The sequence below is a fragment of the Penicillium verrucosum genome (assembly GCF_028828655.1).
Source record: "Penicillium verrucosum strain IBT 35672 chromosome Unknown utg000001l_segment0_segment0, whole genome shotgun sequence".
Taxonomy (NCBI): domain Eukaryota; kingdom Fungi; phylum Ascomycota; class Eurotiomycetes; order Eurotiales; family Aspergillaceae; genus Penicillium; species Penicillium verrucosum.
The window spans coordinates 8,009,770-8,029,786 of record NW_026643210.1 but is presented as its reverse complement, the minus strand read 5'-3'; the positions used below and the strand labels follow the sequence as shown (position 1 = coordinate 8,029,786).

Sequence of the window (20,017 nt, the reverse complement as noted above, 5' to 3'; positions counted from 1 at the left end):
CCCAGGCTGTCGTAGTAAGGGTGCAACATACACAATATCGGGCTTATCTTGGTGATCGATGGTGCTATCAATATACAAATGGATGTACAAGGTACTTTCATATGGCCGCTTTCCCCGTTCAAGACAATGGAAGTAGATAGTTACGTTGATCACGCAATTATCCATTGAAATAGTGATATCAGGCTTTTGGGTTGGAGATGCAGATTACAGGGATCAGTTGCATTTGTAATCGGAGAATTTGAGCGCCGGAGATTGGAGATTAGGTATAGGATGTATGTGGATTGATAATCAACAGTGCCTGTTCGATTCTCACCTAAAAACATATATAAGTGTACATTGAGTCGGACATCTATAAGGTATTATACTTTAATCTCACTGCCTCTGACCGAACCCACTTCGAGTCAATCAATCGGACGCAAATTCCCATTGCCTCTTCCTATATACAATCTTCCTATATATGATCATCGAGCCCTAAAAGGATCCATGCAACCCATAATGGCCCCTATCGTTGTCTTCATCACTGGTGCCAATCGTGGCTTGGGCCAAGGGCTGGTCAAGGGTTTCATCGCTAAACCAGACCATGTAAAAGCTTCTTTTTTCCCGTTCCACTGAAAATTAGAGGCAATCACTGACACTAAGTGCCCGATAGATTGTTATAGCTGCCGTCCGTGACCCAGCGCACTCGACCGCTCAGGCACTTACCGAGCTGCCCGCAGGCGAGGGCAGCCGTATTATAGTAGTCAAGTATGAAGCGAGCGTTGAGCAGTCTGCCTTTGATGCAGTCAAAGAAGCCAGCGACCAGGGCATCAGCCATCTCGACATTGTCGTCGCTAATGCCGGCATTGCCAAATTATATCCACTCGTGAAGGACGTCAAGCGGGCTGATATAGCCGAGCATATTAACGTCAACGTGTTAAGCGTCGTGTCGTTGTATCAAGCGACACGCGATATGCTGCAGGAGTCGACCAGAAAGCCCATCTATGCCATCATGGGATCCGGGTCCGGTGGTCTTGCGTATGTCTACTGGAATTTGGGAAACAGTAAATGGAAGCTAATTATCCCTAGACGTCAACCTCCAGTCCCAAGTGCGGCATATGGCGCATCCAAGTCGATTCTCAACTGGTACGGCGTTCGGATCAACGCCGAGGAAGAGTGGCTCAATGCGTTTGTCTTGGATCCCGGCTGGGTGCAGACTGACATGGGCAATGCTGCTGCGCAGCTTTGGGGGTATGGAGGAGGCGCCCGATACCCATGAGAAGTCTATTACCGGCATGGTTGAGGTTCTGAGCACGGGCACCAAGGAGGATTATGGCGGCAAGTTCGTGCGGTACTCGGGTGAGGTTCTGGAATGGTGATCATAGTTTCATAGATCATGGGCAGATCGGGGCCCCGAATCTGGGCCCAGCTACGGAGTTGGGCTTCTCACATGGAGTTCTCTTACAATGCAAATGATATGAAAATATACTAGCTCATCAATGACTCTAGTCCCTAAAACGATGGTCAAGAATGTGTATGCTGATGTGAGGGCATTTTATTGAAGTCCCGACCTCAAGACCTCGGGAGAGTTGGTTGATTATATAATATATTTTGTGCCCCCCTGGGCAGACCGCGTACCCAAGGCGGAAGGGCAGATCTCTAACTGCGTATGAATGTCCTTTTTATATGAGAGAAATTATATATGGATGAATAGAAATATTTCACAAGACCATCGGTGTTAATAACCGGCCTGTAGAAGATACCACTATACAACATAGACTTGGCAGGTACTCCGTACACAAGACCAGTGACCAGGTCCGGGCGCCAAGAAGCGCATCACCCAAGCTGGCCTTTGCCGCATACAGCACTGCAACATCCCCGAGTCCCTCATTTTTACCACGCTAAACCGGTGCTATCTTCACAATTGACCTCTTTTTTTCTCCTTTGTCAATCTCCTGTCTTATCTACCGATTTCACCATGACGCGCGCTGTCCAGACCCTCTCCGTTCTTCTCCTTGTCTCCTCAGTATGCTACGAAGTCCCTCCATCTCAGGAACACAATCCCGCATGGATCTTACTGACAATTGGCCAGCTCTACCTTTCCCTTTTCCTTGGACTCGTTCCCCTGAATGAGACTGTCCAGACTGAAGTCATTCCAGTTGTACGTACCCACCTTGTCAACTACCCCCTCCCAAACCCCGGTCTTCAAATGTGTTGATGGAAGAAAACTAACCTATAACCACCCAGCTCCCATTCTACGCGCTTATTGTCTTCGCTTGCTACCTTCTTGCCCGCCTGGGTGTGGCTATCTTCACCTTCAACGATGTTCCCGAGGCACACGCTGAGCTACAAAAGGAGATCGAGCTTGCCAAGGTAGAGTTGCGCCAGGGCAAGGTTGAGGTCGATTAAATGAGAAATCCATTTGCGTATGGATTAGGCCGATAACCGGATACTCAGATCCAGAATCCAGGCAGACAAGGTCTGGGTCCGAGTCCGAGAAGTTCAGGCTGTGGATTGGTGCTCGGACGCGGAGGATTGAAAAGGCTGCGCCGGATCAATATAATACACTATGCTCCAGTGACTTTTTGTCTCGCTACCAATGCTATATTCTCTTGATACCCGTCTACAATTCAAAGTCTGCAAAACAATGTTTGGAGAACTCAAAGCCAAGGTTTCTGGTTGGTCATTACAACAAGGCCCCCCGGTGATGGGGCATTTTAGTTCAGAAAAAAAAAAAAAAAAAAAAAAAGAATTGCAGCACGGGTGCAAGAGCAGTTTCAAGTCAAAAAGTCTTTTGAAGGCAGCCTGTCGGTCTGCCAATCTGCCAAAAAAGAAAGAACTTTTTCTATGGAAATTCATCAAGGATATCGTAAAAATTACACGCTCAGATTTATGCACCTGGTCTGAGCATGGACAGTAAAATCGAGGACCAAAATAGTCACAGATGTAAACCGCCAGAGCGCCGCGCAAAATGGAATGCTTATGATAATACAATCATTCGCTTAAACGACCTCGGTAGAGGGATCTTTGGCGATAGGGCTCTTGCCCGAAATATCGACGATAGGGCTTTGCTTGGCCAGAGTATCGTGCTCTTCAATGTTTCTGCAAGAAGCGAAGGGAGAAAAAGATTAGATCAGCCAGAATCCAGAAGGTAGAAAGTTCGAGGTATAACATACTCAGCCTCCCAAGGGTAGCAGATCCAGACATCCCCAGTGGTGACTGCGGCGTGGTAACGCTGGTCGTTTTCCGTCATATCTGTGGGCAGCTCACCCTTCTTAGGCTTGTCCTTGTTCTATTCCAGTTGTTAGTCAAACCCATCAACCTCCAGAGACAAAAAAAAAAGAAAACATACGTGCAGAACGAAGACAAAGAAGTTAGTCTTCAAGTTCTTCCTTTCATCCTCAGGAGCGAGCTGTTTCTGGGCTTCCTTAACATCGTCCTCGAGTTCCTTCACGGCGTATTGTAGGGTTGTGCGGGTATCATCGACCTCGTCAACGATAAGAACGTTCTTGCCAATCAAGTTGGCCATCGAGGAGTTCATGTCGAGCCATTGCAAGCGGGTGACCTTGGTACCGGGGACCTCCTCGACGTTGTCTGTGCCCAAGCGCTCGTAGAGGGACAGACCGATGGCCTGAATAGGGATGTTAGGTCCACCGGGAGCCTTGAGGAAGGATCTGTTTGGCAAGTAGGGATCAGCATAGTCCAGATGAAGGGGCACGTGCAGATTGAAAGTACCGGAGGATGCGAGCAGGGATGTAACCACCACCACCGATGGCGATTATAAGGTTGATTTCGAAGGACTTGAGTGGTCCATTCGCCGAGTTCTTGCAGAGATTGTGGACCTGTTGTGATTTTGCATTAGTTCTTTGGTCTTTTTTAAAGTTCAAGAGGGATTATAATTGTGGACTGCGATAAGACAATCTGCTGTTTTTTTTTGGTTTTTTTTTTGCGGGGTGAGGGGGATCTTGATCTTGATCTTGATGTTGTTGTTCATGTGTGTGTCTTCGATGTCTTCGATGTCTTCAATTATATATATATATATATATATATATATTGACAAAGACAACGAGATGCTGGGATTCTTACATCATTGTAGGTGGCATATTGCTTTTGCGACATTTTGGTGGTTGTTAGGATGGATTTCGAAAATGAATAGAGAGATATGAAGATGATCAATGATAATTCCAATAAAGACAAAGTATCAACCAGTGAAGTGATCACAACTGTCGAATGTCTCTTTTTTTTCCCACAGAAAAGGAAAATGGAGGGGAAGAGAGAAAAAAAAAAAAAAAAAAAAGTCGGACCGAAAGGATATCGGCCCGTGGATGTGCGGGGCTCTTATCTGTAGACCCTTGGACCCTTAGACATATAGTATAGTATATGTATATTATTATATGTATATTATTATATAGTATATTAGTATATTAGTATATTAGTATATGTATATTATTATATTATTATATTAGTATATTAGTATATTAGTATATAGTATATATTATTATATTAGTATATAGTATACAGTATAGCTTGGACCCTGCATATATATTTATATTCATATGGAGTTCTAATTCACAAAGTATACCTAACTTAACCTAAGTATACCAACTAGGCTCAGGCACTTCATCCAGCAGAGCATATCGTCCTAATTCCCGATTCTTGTACGACACTGGGTCATGAAGAGTGTGCACTCGAATATCCCGCCAGAATCGATCCAATCCGACCTTTGAGGCGGTCGCCCGGGCTCCAGTCACTTCAAAGACACCAGAAGTAACTCTGAGTCCAACATCTGTGGCGACCACCTTAATGCTAGCGACCCACTCCGCAACTTCTCCACGTTCCTGGGCCGTGAGACTAGATTTCTGCCCTTGGTATCGAGTATAAAGCCCTGAGAGTTGATCACCTGCTCGATCGGCAAGGGCTTCAGTGGCACGCAGATGCGCAAAGAAGTTACCATAGCGTTCGAGGATGTAGAACTCATCCGTTGCGGATTCCTTGTTGTCCCCGCCGAAAGGCCAAGCACGTGTTGCGGTTGTGGTGTATTTGGAGGCGAAATCCAAAGAACCCAGAGCAATACCCAAGTAGAAATTGCTGAAGACTAGTTGGATGCTATAGGAAAATGTGAGTAAACTTTTGAGTTATGCAACTGCTAGGAGAGCATGGCATATGCAACAACATAGACTGCACTTACGTTGGCAACAATAAAGTAGGGAACGCAATCTTCAGAGTATCATCGCGAGGCTTCTTCGTAGCTGAATCCCAGCCCAGTGCATCTGACCAAGAAGCACGAACATTATCTATCTTCACGCCTCCAGACTCGGTCAGGCGCAACCCAATGTTGCGCCAGTTGTGAGCAAACTGGATACCGGGCTGTTGGGTCTCGACCAAAGCAAAGATATGATCTTCAGTGCCATCCAATACACCTTCAAGGACTGTCAGGTCAGACACAACGCCTCCAGTGTTGAAGTACTTAATCCCCGTGAATACAATATGGTCGCCATCTGGAGTGATCTTCAGATCATTGTCGCGGGGGTTTACGGCGCCGCCAACAAAGTAGTTGTTTGAAATGATCAACTGATGGGTTCGGTCGGCTTGTTCAGGAGTGCCCACCACATTTGCAATGGTAGACCAAAGAAGGTGATAGCCAAGCAGCATACCGATAGATCTGTCTTCTGGTTAGGGACTATCCTTGGGAGCCATGTGGGATGTTTGGATGTTACCCGTCTGCCTTTGCAACCTCTCTTATTGCCTTGTATCCAACGCTCCACGGTTGCTCGCCACCACCATACTTCTCAGGCCCTAGAAGCTTTGTCAAGCCCGAATGCTTGAGCAGGGCCACTTCGGCGCGCGGCGATTTGTTCTCCTGGTCTCTTTGGGCTGCGTCTTTGGCCAACACTTCGGAGACTTCTCGGGCTCTAGCAATCCATGCTTCTTCGGTGTCCGGGAGATTGGACCATGTCGTTTGGTATTCAGCATAGACAGCGGGGTCTGTCGCTGGAACACTAGATTGGGACATGATGGCGAGGTGTATGGAGTTATGGAGTATGGAGTATGTCTGTGGAAATCAATTATATTGAAATTGACTATTACTTTTCATGAGACATGAGGCAGTTTATAAATAGTCCCCTTGCGGGGGATATCTTACATGCTTGTCCCTCCATATCACGCAATGCCGTGTTGGCCCAACACCCAAAAATGAGATATATAAACTTCGGATTCGCCAGATTCGCCAGACAAACAGAATAAGTCGTGATGGCTATCTAAGGAGCACGATAATTAAAAAGAATAACAAAAAAAAATAACAAAAAAATAACAAAAAAATAACAAAAAAATAACAAAAAAATAACAAAAAAATAACAAAAAAATAACAAAAAAATAACAAAAAAATAACAAAAAAATAACAAAAAAATAACAAAAAAATAACAAAAAAATAACACAAATGAACCTTGGGGGGGTTATTCCTCTCTTGGCTAATTCCTGTAGCTTGTACCTGATCCTTGCCAATAGTGCTTGCTCGCCTATCACTCAAATCGAAATCTCTGTACGTGAATTGAATGTCCACTGTTTCGTAGTTTCAATGCCCGTAGACAAATGCCCCAGATAATGGTATCGAGCAAACGGTAGCTTGTCATGGTTTGACCAACGGGCCCGGAAGGGAAGGCTGAATGCTGGCCTTCTGGAAGCGCCAATTGTTGAATGCATCAACAATGCTTGGACGGGCAAAAGCTCGAGAGTCACATACTTGTGACTTAGGATTTTCTGAGAAAGATGTAGCCGAAGGGATAACCGCGCGAGGCATTATGATCTTGTGATTTTCATGAGAATCACATGAGACTCCTGCTTCATCCACTATCCTCCAGAAGATTTTGGGGTGACCAGTACTCTTTCTCAGGGCCCTGGGCATCCAGCCAGACTAAACCATCAGCAAGTAGGTCATCGATTACAGTTTGTGCTCGAGCTTTTTCCCATTTGAGGTTCAACCGAAGCATTGAAACGCTCACAAAGCCCAGCACTTGAATCACCTCCAAGACTGTTGCCTGATCTGTATTGAGTTCTTTAGGGATGGACCGAATGTACTGCTTGCTGCCGACCTTGACGATGGAGAACCCGGAGCCAAGAGGCTCAAGAGACCGAACTGCTCGTAGGATGTCGTCACTGTCGAACATATAGTTAAGTCAGTCACTTTTAATAGACATCCATATCTCCATAAGGAACAACTCCATACTCTGAAACTTCAAGCCCACTACCAATTGCCTTGCCCTTCCCCACTAGCTTCCGACACTCCTCAACACCGATCAGCCCACCATTTTCGCTCCTAGTCTCTCTGCATAACTCCACAACTCTAACAGCAACTTCGAAGTAAAAGTCATTCATATCTCCGCCCATAATCTGGGTCCAGAAGCTGCCGCCCTCTCCCAGTCCACGACGGCCATTCTTGCCCTTGACGTTGCTTGCGGCAAGAGGGTCGACCCCGATGGTGTTACACATGCGCGCAAATTCGGCCCTAAATGTCGGGTTGGACTTTATCGTAGAGCTATGTTCTAGCGCAAATGTGTGGAGTAACGACTGGAAAACCGACAACTGGGTCTGCAGGGAGGCAGTATGCGTAGAGCGGAGATTGGCGCCATGAGTAGCATAAGATTGCGTTGCTTGGGTTCGATTGGCAAAGGCCCCGAGGCCAACTCCGCGACGAGACATGGTGTATGGAGTGTAAGAGGAATGAGTGTTCACTTGATAGTCCTGGTTACATGTACCCCAGGCGGGTCAGACATCCATGGATGGATCCATGAAGTCATCTGATAAGAGGTAAACCCTTATCAAGAGCCAGATAAGGGTTGGAGCCGAAACGGGTTAGTACTTGGTATGATATACACTAGCCTAATATGGTTAGCGGACCCGCACCCACACAAGCGAAGTCTCTTCTTACATTCCTTTTCTTCGAACTTTTTCTTCTTCCTTTGACATCCTTCGACAACCAGCCGACTCTCGACCTCGTCCGGACCTTCAAAATGGCCGCTACTACGTATGATTCCCAATGACTTCTTCCTGAGGCTGATGCAATCTCTGCTTGAGTTTGTAAAGTTGCGGGTATAGTCGTCCTTCTCGCTGGGGATGCCAGCCGTTTGTCCACAACGATGGCGGCTAGGCACCAGCTCGATCCTTCCTGTCCTCTTTCGATTCCAATTATCTCGGATACACTTGCTGTCTATCACTGAGCAAAATTCGGATACAGAAAAAGGGCGATGGAGTCTTGAGGTTGAAAGCGCCCGGCGCCTTCTCCTCCAAAAATATTGTTGTGAACTGTCGTTCTCGGGCACTCGTGGTGTGGTAATAGCATCATGGTCCTGAAGCGAAAGAGTGTCAACATATATTTCCTGAACATTGTTCGGGGTTTTGTTGGATGAAGGCATCAATGGCATCTGGTGGGTGATCGGGTTTGCGAACACTATGCTGAAACATGCATGGCTAGTACCAAACTACAATTGATCATGAACCCCCGATGTCTTGGCCCTCACTGATTAAAGACATTTCGTCGAGTTCTTTTTATGCCTTCAGTTGAGAATGTGGCGCTATATGCTGCAATTCTTTCACTCGGCGAATTGTCTCAGTCTTGATCTATTTTGGACAGACTGTTCTAACATTACACAGCTCCGTTCCCACCCAGAACCAGGTCCTCGTTCCCGAGACCCTTCTGAAGAAGCGCAAGTCTCAAGAGGCTGCCCGCGCTGAGCGCCGTGCCGAGGCCGAGAAGACCAAGAAGGTCAGTTTTCCCCCTTTCTCTCACATTGCCACACTTCCCTTCCAACTACATGATGCATAACACCATTCACGATGACTAGACCGCTACCACGGTCAATGCTGTCGTCTGTCAACCATCTTTCGGGTCTGACATTAGTTACACAAACTACTTGCCATTTTCTTCACAAGACTTTGAAGAACTCTCATGCTAACTAATATGCATATAGGCCAACAAGGAGAAGCGTGGTGTTATCTTCAAGCGTGCCGAGTCCTACGTCCAGGAGTACCGCACCGCTGAGCGCGAGAAGATCCGTCTCAACCGCGTTGCTCGCCAGGAGGGCAGCTTCTTCGTTGAGGGTGAGCCCAAGCTCGTCTTCGTTATGCGTATCAAGGGTATCAACAAGATTGCTCCCAAGCCCCGCAAGATCCTCCAGCTCCTGCGTCTGCTCCAGATCAACTCTGGTACTTTCATCCGTCTCACCAAGGCTACCCAGGAGATGTTGACCATCGTCAACCCCTACATTGCCTACGGTTACCCCAACCTCAAGTCCGTCCGCGAGCTTCTGTACAAGCGTGGTTACGGAAAGGTCGACAAGCAGCGCACTCCCCTCACCGACAACCAGATCATCGAGGAGCACCTCGGCAAGTTCGGCATTGTCTGTATGGAGGATCTGATCCACGAGATCTACACTGTTGGCCCCAACTTCAAGCAGGCCAACAACTTCCTCTGGCCCTTCAAGCTGTCCAACCCCAACGGTGGTTTCCGCGCTCGCAAGTTCAAGCACTACATCGAGGGTGGTGACACCGGTAACCGTGAGGAGAACATCAACGGTCTCATCCGCCAGATGAACTAGATATCTTCTCATGAAGTAATCGGGTTGGAGCGTTCTGTGAGCGCACTAAAAATGTTACAAAATTTTACGACTTTACTGTCTTGGGTTGTTTTTTTGCATAGGCTGTTTATATCCACTAGTCAATTTTTTTAGCGATACGATGGTCTGGGATTTCCGATCAATTTAATGCTTCAAACAACCCAATTTCATGGTCATGGGCCAGATTCCTGTCGTACTTTGTGTCTCGCAACTATATTCCCAGTCTTGTAGTCTACAGTATTGTCCTAGTAGTTTCCAAGGATGTTGGTACATAGTAATCGGGATTTTGTGAGGCCGAAGACCGTGCCGAGGTCCGAATCCCATGTCGAGTTATCGCTTTCATGATTTCATGAAGGCCAGTGGCTCAAATATCAAGCTCACGACTGTAATCAATTTATCCATTTATTTGAGGTTTACTTTCTCTAGAACCTGAGTTGTCAGTTTTATCACATGTATCTACATCATATCCTACCCGATTTACCAGCTTTGAATTCACAGGGATAATCTACAAAACAGTAGTATTTTACCAAAAGTTACTATATCTCGAAGGGAACTAGATTTCATACCGAGCCTAGAGCAGGAGTGGACAAGCCTAAAATTGGGGCGATATATATATCGATATATATATACATGTGACACTGCATTTCTTCCGACGTTTCTACGTCAGCCCCCACCAATTAGATTTTAGTGACCTCTTGAACTCTCCTGTTACGGTCAACCACAAGGCAGAGCTGTCGTCCTTTCCAGTCTGAGGTCGATGTTGATAAGTTATGCGACGCAGGCTTGAAAGCGCCGTCGCGGAGGGTTTCAGTAAAGAGCTCGTAAGATGGGTAATCTACATCGATCATCTGAGTTAGTATATTTCGTCATCAATGGTGTGATTGCTCCCTCGAGTATATGCGTACAGCCGTCCACAAAGTGGTTGACCTGTTCTTCGGTCATTCCGGTGCCCTTGGCAGCACGGAGCGTGCGTTCTTGCTCCTGACGCCATTCGTAGACGAAATGAGGGTTTTCGGCGTCGCTGAAATTAATTAGTAGAGATTAATTATGTCGAGCGGCAACAGAGCACATACATGTGGATCAAAGCATCAAGCTTGCTGTGAAGGAAAAAGAGAAACCCATATTAGCAAAGCCTCTAGTTGTAGTCTTCAATGGCCGAAGAAACCCACTCAGTCAAGATATCATATCGCTTCAGAGCATCGTTTACAACATTGACATCCTCGAACTTGACATGGCCTAGTCGTCCATCATATTCGCCGCTCTCCTTTTGACGTACAGCGGCCTCCCATTTCGCACGCAGGGTCTGGTCATCCCACGCACGGAACCCCACACACCACCCTTCAAAAATCACGACCTTGACTTTATCTTGACCCTCTTCATTGACAACTTTCCATTGTGCCTTTGGGACACGATCGCCCTGACCCTCGAACGCAGACTTGTCATACTGTGGAATGGCCGTCGGACGTTCAGCGGCAAGCGAAGCAAACACCTCCTCACCCAATGCGAGGTCGTGAGTCGAAGGCTGACCACGATGTTGCAGGAGAGGGTTTGAATGATGTGTTTGTGCTAGAGCCACCTGGTCGGCGTGGTCAAGGTAGATATCGTCGAGCGACAAGGTCACGACCGAGAGCGAGTATGGCTCCGATTGGAGGGTGTCATTGAGAGCGGATACCTATGGAGGGATTAGTATCAAATTCCGTTCCGAGGAAATTGAGGAAATTGAACGAGATCCCGAGGTATGGGGAATTGACCAGCTCTGGACCGACTCACCAGAACTGTCTTGCCCGCACCCTGCACGCCATTGAGACCGATGAAGAACGGCGGGGTACTGGGGTTACCGCGGTGCCGCTCGGTATGAACGCGCAGGCGATCGAGTAGGAAGGGGATACAGTGCTGTGACTTATCGTCCAGGATTTCGGGCATTTTGACTTAATTTCAACTACCGAATCCTTGTAGTTTTTCTAGTTTTTCTATTGCACTGTCTTTTGTATCTATCGGTTATGGTGTGCGGGAAGTTCAAATGTTTCCCCCTCTAATCGGCCGAGTGAATATGGAGTTTCATTCCCCTCCCCCATGGGGTATATTCAGCCGCTACTTTTGGCCTGAAATGTTAAGAATGTTAGAAGTGCATTGAATTTTAAGAAAATAGTCAAATATGTTGTTATTGGTATAAATAAAGATTGACTCTTACAAGAAAGATGTACGCACATGATAGTGACGTTACCCGTCACATGCCTGAGTCAGCAAGTTACTCGGCCTACAACTCTTACTCTTATTACACTGATTACACTTATTTAGACTTATTTACACTTATTTACTGTATATTTAGGCATATATTGTATATATATTGTATATGTCTCATAAATAAGTAAATAATATAATATTCATATTTCATTAAAATTATCCCAATACATAAAATTACATAGTTACCTACATATGTACAATATGAAAGTACACGGAGGTACGGCATGTGATACGGGACCGATCTGCCATTGTAATGATACCCCAAGATTTCGTTACAAAACCCAAAAACGTGCCGAGGTTCTCCAGCTTGCCGAGTTGCTTTAAACTCTCCTCTTCTCCAGCTTTCTTCTTTCATTTCTTTCTATTATCCACTTAACTTTCGGATATATACAGAAATGTCCGAGTTGCGATTTGATAACCAAACGGTGGTCGTCACCGGTGCCGGTGGTGGTCTAGGGAAAGCATATGCTCTCTTCTTCGCCTCAAGGGGTGCAAATGTCGTTGTGAATGACCTCGGTGTTTCTCACAAGGGTGAGGGCAAGTCAGGAAAGGTATGTGCAATATCTCCGAACTAGAAAGACAGACACTGATAGCTACTCTAGGCCGCAGATGTTGTCGTCGACGAGATCCGGGCCGCTGGCGGTAAGGCCGTCGCCAACTACGACAGCGTCGAGAACGGTGATGCGATCATCGAGACCGCTATTAAGGCCTTCGGCCGCATTGATATTCTGCTTAATAACGCTGGTATCCTGCGGGATGTTAGCTTTAAGAACATGAAAGATGCCGATTGGGATCTGATCAACAGAGTTCACACCTACGGTGCATACAAAGTGAGAATCCTCGGACACATAAAAAAAAAAAAAAAAACAGGTTATGGAAGCAGGAACTGACCAATTCTTGGTTTAGTGTGCAAGAGCCGCGTGGCCTCACTTCCGCAAACAAAAGTTTGGCCGTGTTATCAACACTGCCTCGGCTGCTGGTCTATTCGGCAGCTTCGGCCAGGCTAACTACTCTGCGGCCAAGCTCGGCCAGGTCGGTTTCACCGAGACCCTGGCTAAGGAGGGTGCCAAGTATAACATCATTGCTAACGTTATTGCCCCCATTGGTAAGCAAGCTACAAAACCCCAACTCATGAATCTGGGGAAGCTAACCCCAAATTAGCTGCCAGCCGCATGACTGCAACTGTCATGCCCCCTGATGTTCTGGAGAACCTCAAGCCCGACTGGGTGGTTCCTTTGGTCGCTGCCCTCGTGCACTCATCTAACACCACAGAGACTGGTGGTATTTACGAGGTCGGCGGTGGTCACGTTGCTAAGCTCCGCTGGGAGCGAGCTAAGGGTGGTCTCCTGAAGACCGATGACTCCCTGACCCCTGGTGCTATCGCCCGGAAGTGGAACGATGTCAACGATTTCTCTCAGCCCGAATATCCCACTGGCCCTGCTGACTTCATGGCCTTTTTGGAAGATGGCCTGAAGACACCCAGCGCTCAGCCTGGAGAGGAGCCCGATTTCAAGGGCCGTGTTGCCCTGGTCACTGGAGGTGGTGCCGGTCTCGGCCGTGCCTATTGCTTGCAGTTCGCTAAGCTCGGTGCCTCCGTTGTGGTTAACGATCTTGTTGACCCTGAGCCGGTGGTCCAGGAAATCAAAAAGCTCGGCGGTAAGGCTGTTGGCAATAAGGCCAACTGCGAGGACGGCGATGCCGTCGTCAAGAGCGCCATTGATGCCTTTGGTCGCATTGATATCTTGGTGAACAACGCAGGCATCTTGCGCGACAAGGCTTTCACCAATATGGATGACAACCTGTGGAACTCCGTTGTTAATGTCCACCTCCGTGGTACCTACAAAGTGACCAAGGCTGCCTGGCCTTACTTCCTCAAGCAGAAGTACGGTCGTGTTGTCAACACTGCCAGTACCAGCGGTATCTACGGCAACTTTGGCCAGGCCAACTATGCTGCTGCCAAGCTTGGTATCCTGGGTCTTTCCCGCACTCTAGCTTTGGAGGGTGCCAAGTACAATATTAAGGTCAACACCATTGCTCCTAATGCGGGTACTAACATGACCCGTACCATTATGCCCGAGGAGATGGTCCAGGCTTTCAAGCCCGACTATGTTGCCCCCCTTGTGGTCTTGCTGTGCTCTGATATGGCCCCTGAGCCTTCCACCAAGGGTCTGTTTGAGTGTGGTAGCGGTTGGTTCGGCCGCACCCGCTGGCAGCGCACTGGCGGCCACGGCTTCCCCGTGGACGTCAAGCTGACGCCCGAGGAGGTGGTTCGTAACTGGGAACAAATCACCAACTTCGATGACGGTCGCGCTGATCACCCCGAGGACGGTCAGGCCGGCGCGGAGAAGATCATGGCTAACATGTCTAACCGCGTGCACGGTGATGCTTCTAGCGAGAACGATATCCTGAAGAACATCGAGAAGGCCAAGGCCCTTTCGAGCGAGGGTACTCCCTTCAACTACGAGGACCGCGATGTGATCCTGTACAACCTCAGCTTGGGCGCCAAGCGCACCGACTTGCCTCTGGTCTACGAGAACAACGACCAGTTCCAGGCCCTTCCCTCGTATGGTGTCGTCCCCTGGTTCAACACCGCTACTCCCTGGAACATGGACGATTTAGTAAAGGACTTCTCCCCCATGATGCTGCTCCACGGTGAGCAGTACATGGAGGTTCGCAAGTTCCCCATCCCCACTACCGCCAATACCTTGACCTATCCCAAGCTCATTGACGTTATCGACAAGGGCAACGCAGCGATCGTCGTCGCCGGGTTCACAACCAAGGATGCCAGGACCGGTGAGGATCTGTTCTATAACGAGTCCAGCGTCTTTATCCGCGGCAGTGGCGGCTTCGGAGGCTCTTCCAAGCCCACTGCTGTGCGTGCCAAGGCTGCCACTGCTCCGTACAAGGCGCCGCAGCGCCAGCCCGATGCCGTGATTGAGGAGAAGACCTCTGAGGACCAGGCAGCGCTGTATCGCCTGAACGGTGACCGCAACCCGCTCCACATCGACCCCGAGTTCAGCAAGGTCGGCGGCTTCAAGACCCCCATCCTGCATGGTCTGTGCTCACTCGGTGTGTCGTCTAAGGCTGTCTTCTCCAAGTTCGGCCCCTACAAGAACCTTAAGGTTCGCTTCGCGGGTGTTGTCCTGCCTGGCCAGACCCTTAAGACTGAGATGTGGAAGGAGGGCAACACCGTCCTGTTCCAGGCCACCGTTGTTGAGACTGGCAAGCCTGCCATCACCGGCGCCGGTGCAGAGCTCCTGGAGGGCGCTAAGGCCAAGCTGTAAAATATGAAAACTTTGGTTGAAGCGATATTCCCATTGGCAAAGCGAGCCGGAACACTTGGATCAGACTGTTGCTTCTTTCTTTTTTTGTATATACTACCTGCGATTTTTCTTGTTTTTAGTTTTTCCCATGAGGCCAATGAGATGTATCTGAATTTGGTAACTACATAAATATAACTACACCATTGATAGATATATATGTATTGATCCATCTACGACTGTGTAGGTATGGCAAAGTGAATCACATATGTTTTACTTTCAAGAACCTGGGTCAGAAGACAGGTAAATTCTGTGCTATTCTAGTGATATTGTCTGACATTACATTGATTCTTTTGAACTGTATTCCTAAGGAGCATATGATCTTTGAGATTTCATTTGCTTGTTCAATTGTATCGTATGCCCGGGTGGTGTGGGTTGATATATCGCAATCAAGTGACATTCTGCACTCTCAACGAGACACTCTGTGTATGTGATATTGCTTTAAAAGAAGAGATCACTAGTTAACTAGCAAATAGAAAGATCATAGGAGGGAGATGTAAAAGAAAAAGAAAGAGAAGAAGAAAAAGAAGAAGAAAAAGGGCGGAAGGTCGTCTTATGTAACAAATCCTTCATTCTTCATTTTAGGCTCCAGGACTACTTCAACACCCATTTTTATATCCAACCACACCCCCCACACCTCTCCTGACATCTCTTCTGACATCTTCTGATATCCTCTGACACTTTCATATTCCAAAACCATGTAAACCCTGTACAATCATGGTGCTCTCGCTACCAGTTCCTGGTTTCTCCAAATCCTCCACATCCCGCCCCGCCGACGGCACGCAATCTCACCGAAAGTCAGCCTCCGGTTCTTCAACCAGCTCCTCGTCCAGTTGCAATGCCCGAAAGACATCCCTACCACAGACTGAATCCTCTCCCAGCAGCTACTCCATCACCCTCGAGGCGTTACGAAATAACCCTTTTGGCAGTACCTCCCGATCCCGCGGCCCCGTCCAGCTCTCGGCCCACGAAACAGAGGAACACAAACGGGAACAGGAGGAACTCAATACCGCACTTGAGACTCTGGTTCGAATCTTTCCCGATGTACAGATAGAGGTGTTCCGCGAGCTGCTGCTACGCTTTGACGGACAGAGCCGGTTACAAGTGTGTGTGGAGGAGCTACTCAGGCATAAGAAGAAATGGGTTTCGGGGCGCTGGAATCTCCCAGAAGGAACCACTGAAGCCGAGGCAGAGGGAAATGCTCCCCCATCCCCTGGAGGCGATAACTTTGTTCGGCATGACGCTGGCAAGGGCGGCCTGGTCCCTCCCGATGAGCGGTTTCGGTCCGACGAATACAAGGCCGCTGTGCGGATAGCCATGACAAGAGAATATAGTGGTTTGAACAAAAGTACAGTGGAGGCTGTTCTAGCTGAAGTGAATTTTAGCTATGCTCGGGCTCGACCAACGCTCCGGGATCTGTCGCGTCGGACATGGCGCGCGACATTCAACAGCATGTTCCCATCCTTTAGGCGGAAGAAGGACCGTGAAGAACATCCGCTTCTGGCCTGGCATCGTCGACCAGACGGGGAACTTGTTCCTGTTCTGAAGGAAACCGGGTGCAACGAACTGGATGCAGAGCTCCACGAGATGTTGTTGGCCCCACTGTTGCAGCAGAAGCGTGCAGAGCAGCATGATAAGGATTTCCGATTTGCTTCAGAGTTGAATGAGAAGGAAGCCAAAGAACTCAATGCCCTTTACGAATGCGAGTGTTGTTTCGCCGACGTGACATTTGAGCAGATCGCGACATGTTCAACAAACATCCACATCATTTGCTACCACTGCATCCAAAGAACTGTCTATGAAGCGCTGTTTGGGCAGGGCTGGGGCAAGTCGGTTGATTTAGAGCGCTCTACTTTGAAGTGTCTTGCGCCATTGTCCATCGGGTCGTGCGAGGGATGTCTTCATCCAGAGATTGTCAAGCAAGCAATTCTTCTTGACACTGCTGGCTTTGAAACGTACCGCAAATTCGAAGATCGGCTCTCCTCTGAGGCACTCATGAAGTCTCAATTGAAGCTCGTTAGATGTCCATTCTGCTCCTATGCTGAAATCGACCCAGTCTACCATCCTTCACCCCATGGTGTCCGCTGGCGATTCCGTCGTGACGGTGGCATTATTCCGACGATTTTGATGACCCTCCTCCTCCTTGACCTTGTCCCTCTACTCGTAATCCCTGTTATTATTCTACTCCTTTTGGACCCAGCCACCGTAACAGCGGTCTTCGGAAATGCCATTCGCAACCTTTGCCTCAACATCCGACCTAAACGATTCACTTGTGCCAACCCCTCATGCTCACGCATTAGCTGCATGACATGCCATAAATCGTGGCGAGATCCACATGTGTGCCATGAGCCGTTACTCCTGGACTTGCGCGCTACCGTCGAGGCTGCCCGCACTGCCGCCGTGAAACGCACCTGTCCCCGCTGCTGCCTCTCATTCGTCAAGTCCTCAGGTTGCAACAAACTGACTTGTGTTTGTGGCTACTCCATGTGCTACCTATGCCGCAAGGCATTAGGCCCACCCATACAAACAACCGCGCCTGCTCGTGCCCCCCGCGGCTTAGGTGCCTTTGATGGCCCGGCCGATATACCCCACGATCCCTTTGACGATGAGCAGGTGGCAGACAACTTGTCCGATGACGATGAATTTGAAGAACCAGAAGGCTACAAACACTTCTGTGAGCACTTCCGCATCAACCCTGGGTCCCGCTGCACAGAATGCACCAAATGCAATCTCTACCAAGCAGAAGACGAGGAAGCGGTCGCCCGCCGTGCAGGTGAGAAAGCTGAGCGTGAATGGCGGATCAGGAAAGGCGATTCCGATACCAGCAACCCAACTTTGGCTGCTGGATTCCGCAACGTCAATCATGATCTCTCGGCAGGGGCCGATAATCACTCGACGAATCGCCGTGCCACAGCTTCAATTTGGGATTTGCAGCTTACATCTTCGAGTAAGCCGTGGGCTTACTGGTTCAGTGATGTGTGGGCTGATGGACGGTGGAAACTCGAGGGCCAGGCTTTTGCGGACTGGATTGTGGAGCGGGTCGTCGAAGTTGAGGACGTATGATCCTGTGCGTACCTTCGGCTACAGCTTTTCAATCTCTTTTTTCCCCCCTCTTCTTGCTTTTTAATTTCGGTTGTGTTTTGCAATAATGGCGTTTTTTTTCTCTTCTCCCTTTTATTCCCCAGTACTCTACGCAGAGTATCTGGGTTGGCGCGGTGAATTTCTTTTGGAGGGTTTCAGACGATGTGATGATTGATGACACTCCCTACTCCTGTTTGATAATTGCGCGGCTTCTTACTACCGTCAAGATGCAGCGACTAACCTTACTTTCTTTTTAATGACATTTTTTCGAGGCCAGTGTCTTCTATTCCGTCCTACATTGGATACATTTATTCTAGAGGTATAGAGGCAGAAATAAACTGGAATATGTCTTAAATTGCAAATGATGCTCAGAAAAACAATCTGTGAAGGACAGACGAGAGAGAGGTAGAACATTGAAAACTATAGCAATAACACATGCTGAAACCCAATGACGACCCCCACTGAAGACCCCCATGATGCATTTGATGGATATAATATCCACCCAACAGTAGTTGTGTTGACCAAATGTTCGGAATTGTGGAAGCACTGCTCAATATGAGTGGCTTGTTGATTGTGAACCTTGCCGAGGAAGGAAACCTCTCCTGGCCATTGACTGTAGCGTGTGTCGATGCACAATCTGCTGTGAACTTGATCAATGATTGGATGATGTGATGTTGAAGCATGGATCAAGAGTTGGTGGAAGAAGAAACTTTGTTAGGCCACTTCTCATTGCTCGGATGGTTACGAGCTTTTTCTGAAGACCGAGAAAATATTGCGAGTCCATATTTGATTGATTGTGAAGTCTGGTAGAAGTTTGGTTGACCAGGCGACTTTGCAGGATTGTTTTTGTTGTTGGTTTGACCCTAAGGGTTGAACACGAGAAGGGACAGGCTTGATAGGGAAGTCATCGCAGATTTGTTTGTTCATGAAGTTGACGAACAGCTGTTATGAGCCAGGTGTATGGTGGTCATAGTGCTCATGGTGGAAAGCCAACAATGAAAGGCCAATGGCGGTCATGGGCCCATAGTAGAAGACCAATGAGGGCTCATGGTGGAATGCCGATGATGAAAGGCCGATGGTCGTTAATGTGGATGGCTGGTGGTGACTGGTAGTGATCATGGTGCCTATAGTAGAAGGCCGATGATGGATCAAGGTGGTCATGGTAGAATGTTGATGATACAAGGTCCGTATTTGTAGCAAAGAGCTGCAAATGAAAGGTTCATGGTGGTGTGGGTGGAAGATCTTCAGTGGAGGATGGCCGTTGTGAATCGTTGTTAAGATGATTCAAAGATGATGATTTGAAATTTGTCAATGGTCATGGTTGTCAAGATCATTGGGGATGGTTGATTGGAGGATGGTTGGCAAGATGGAGGATGGTTGATTGAAAGATGGTTGTAAAGATGGTTGTCAAGATGGTTGTCAAGATGGTTGATTGGAAGATGGTTGTCAAGGTGTTATTTGAAAAGACTGTGGTTACAATTGGAAATGGTAGTCACATTGTGGGTTGTTGATCGATGATCGAAGGTTGATTGCCCAGCCTGCCGATTGTCCTGAAGCCAAAGCCCGCCACGGTCAGACTGGGGGATGTCATTTTTCGAGGGGGGTTCGAAGTCATTCATGGAGGGGGGTATTCGAAGTGGTTGCCACCAGTCAGCCGATTGTCCTGAAGCTGTCAAGCCCGCCACGGTTAGACTGGTGGATGTCGTTGTTCGAGGGGCGGTTCGAAGTCATTTATGGAGGGGGGATCGAAGTGGTTGCCACCAGTCAGCCGATTGTTCTGAAGCTATG

General features: G+C 48.1%; 10 protein-coding genes across 10 annotated transcripts; 5 read left to right on the top strand and 5 right to left on the bottom strand.

Moving 5' to 3' along the window:
- Positions 1–495: 495 nt before the first annotated feature.
- N7516_002950 (Short-chain dehydrogenase/reductase SDR) lies at positions 496–1,355 on the top strand (the record flags this gene model as incomplete). The annotated part of the gene is made up of 4 exons (XM_057215670.1): positions 496–582; positions 650–1,014; positions 1,066–1,164; positions 1,220–1,355. The coding sequence occupies 4 exons, from the start codon at positions 496–498 to the stop codon at positions 1,353–1,355; spliced, it is 687 nt and encodes a 228-aa protein (XP_057077553.1).
- Positions 1,356–1,954: 599 nt separating this feature from the next.
- N7516_002949 (dolichol-phosphate mannosyltransferase subunit 3) lies at positions 1,955–2,385 on the top strand (the record flags this gene model as incomplete). Its single annotated transcript, XM_057215669.1, has 3 exons — positions 1,955–2,002; positions 2,069–2,137; positions 2,224–2,385. The coding sequence occupies 3 exons, from the start codon at positions 1,955–1,957 to the stop codon at positions 2,383–2,385; spliced, it is 279 nt and encodes a 92-aa protein (XP_057077552.1).
- A 593-nt stretch (positions 2,386–2,978) lies between these two features.
- N7516_002948 (xanthine phosphoribosyltransferase) lies at positions 2,979–4,095 on the bottom strand (the record flags this gene model as incomplete). The annotated part of the gene is made up of 5 exons (XM_057215668.1): positions 2,979–3,078; positions 3,153–3,268; positions 3,329–3,650; positions 3,712–3,818; positions 4,063–4,095. 5 exons carry the CDS (start codon positions 4,093–4,095, stop codon positions 2,979–2,981), a joined length of 678 nt encoding a protein of 225 aa, XP_057077551.1.
- Positions 4,096–4,568: 473 nt separating this feature from the next.
- N7516_002947 (thermophilic desulfurizing enzyme family protein) lies at positions 4,569–5,989 on the bottom strand (the record flags this gene model as incomplete). Its single annotated transcript, XM_057215667.1, has 3 exons — positions 4,569–5,082; positions 5,165–5,638; positions 5,694–5,989. 3 exons carry the CDS (start codon positions 5,987–5,989, stop codon positions 4,569–4,571), a joined length of 1,284 nt encoding a protein of 427 aa, XP_057077550.1.
- An 826-nt stretch (positions 5,990–6,815) lies between these two features.
- N7516_002946 (ESCRT-II subunit protein SNF8) lies at positions 6,816–7,671 on the bottom strand (the record flags this gene model as incomplete). The annotated part of the gene is made up of 2 exons (XM_057215666.1): positions 6,816–7,128; positions 7,199–7,671. The coding sequence occupies 2 exons, from the start codon at positions 7,669–7,671 to the stop codon at positions 6,816–6,818; spliced, it is 786 nt and encodes a 261-aa protein (XP_057077549.1).
- A 311-nt stretch (positions 7,672–7,982) lies between these two features.
- On the top strand, positions 7,983–9,566 carry N7516_002945 (60S ribosomal protein uL30; the record flags this gene model as incomplete). Its single annotated transcript, XM_057215665.1, has 3 exons — positions 7,983–7,996; positions 8,623–8,734; positions 8,940–9,566. 3 exons carry the CDS (start codon positions 7,983–7,985, stop codon positions 9,564–9,566), a joined length of 753 nt encoding a protein of 250 aa, XP_057077548.1.
- Positions 9,567–10,261: 695 nt separating this feature from the next.
- Positions 10,262–11,507, bottom strand: N7516_002944 (TDA10 family protein; the record flags this gene model as incomplete). Its single annotated transcript, XM_057215664.1, has 5 exons — positions 10,262–10,419; positions 10,490–10,605; positions 10,658–10,681; positions 10,754–11,256; positions 11,355–11,507. 5 exons carry the CDS (start codon positions 11,505–11,507, stop codon positions 10,262–10,264), a joined length of 954 nt encoding a protein of 317 aa, XP_057077547.1.
- A 618-nt stretch (positions 11,508–12,125) lies between these two features.
- Positions 12,126–15,112, top strand: mfp (putative peroxisomal multifunctional beta-oxidation protein (MFP); the record flags this gene model as incomplete). The annotated part of the gene is made up of 4 exons (XM_057215663.1): positions 12,126–12,379; positions 12,431–12,658; positions 12,735–12,933; positions 12,990–15,112. The coding sequence occupies exons 1-4, from the start codon at positions 12,224–12,226 to the stop codon at positions 15,110–15,112; spliced, it is 2,706 nt and encodes a 901-aa protein (XP_057077546.1). The 5' UTR covers positions 12,126–12,223.
- A 753-nt stretch (positions 15,113–15,865) lies between these two features.
- On the top strand, positions 15,866–18,211 carry N7516_002942 (E3 ubiquitin-protein ligase; the record flags this gene model as incomplete). The annotated part of the gene is made up of 1 exon (XM_057215662.1): positions 15,866–18,211. The coding sequence occupies one exon, from the start codon at positions 15,866–15,868 to the stop codon at positions 18,209–18,211; it is 2,346 nt and encodes a 781-aa protein (XP_057077545.1).
- A 963-nt stretch (positions 18,212–19,174) lies between these two features.
- N7516_002941 (uncharacterized protein) lies at positions 19,175–19,390 on the bottom strand (the record flags this gene model as incomplete). Its single annotated transcript, XM_057215661.1, has 1 exon — positions 19,175–19,390. The coding sequence occupies one exon, from the start codon at positions 19,388–19,390 to the stop codon at positions 19,175–19,177; it is 216 nt and encodes a 71-aa protein (XP_057077544.1).
- Between the last annotated feature and the right edge of the window lie 627 nt (positions 19,391–20,017).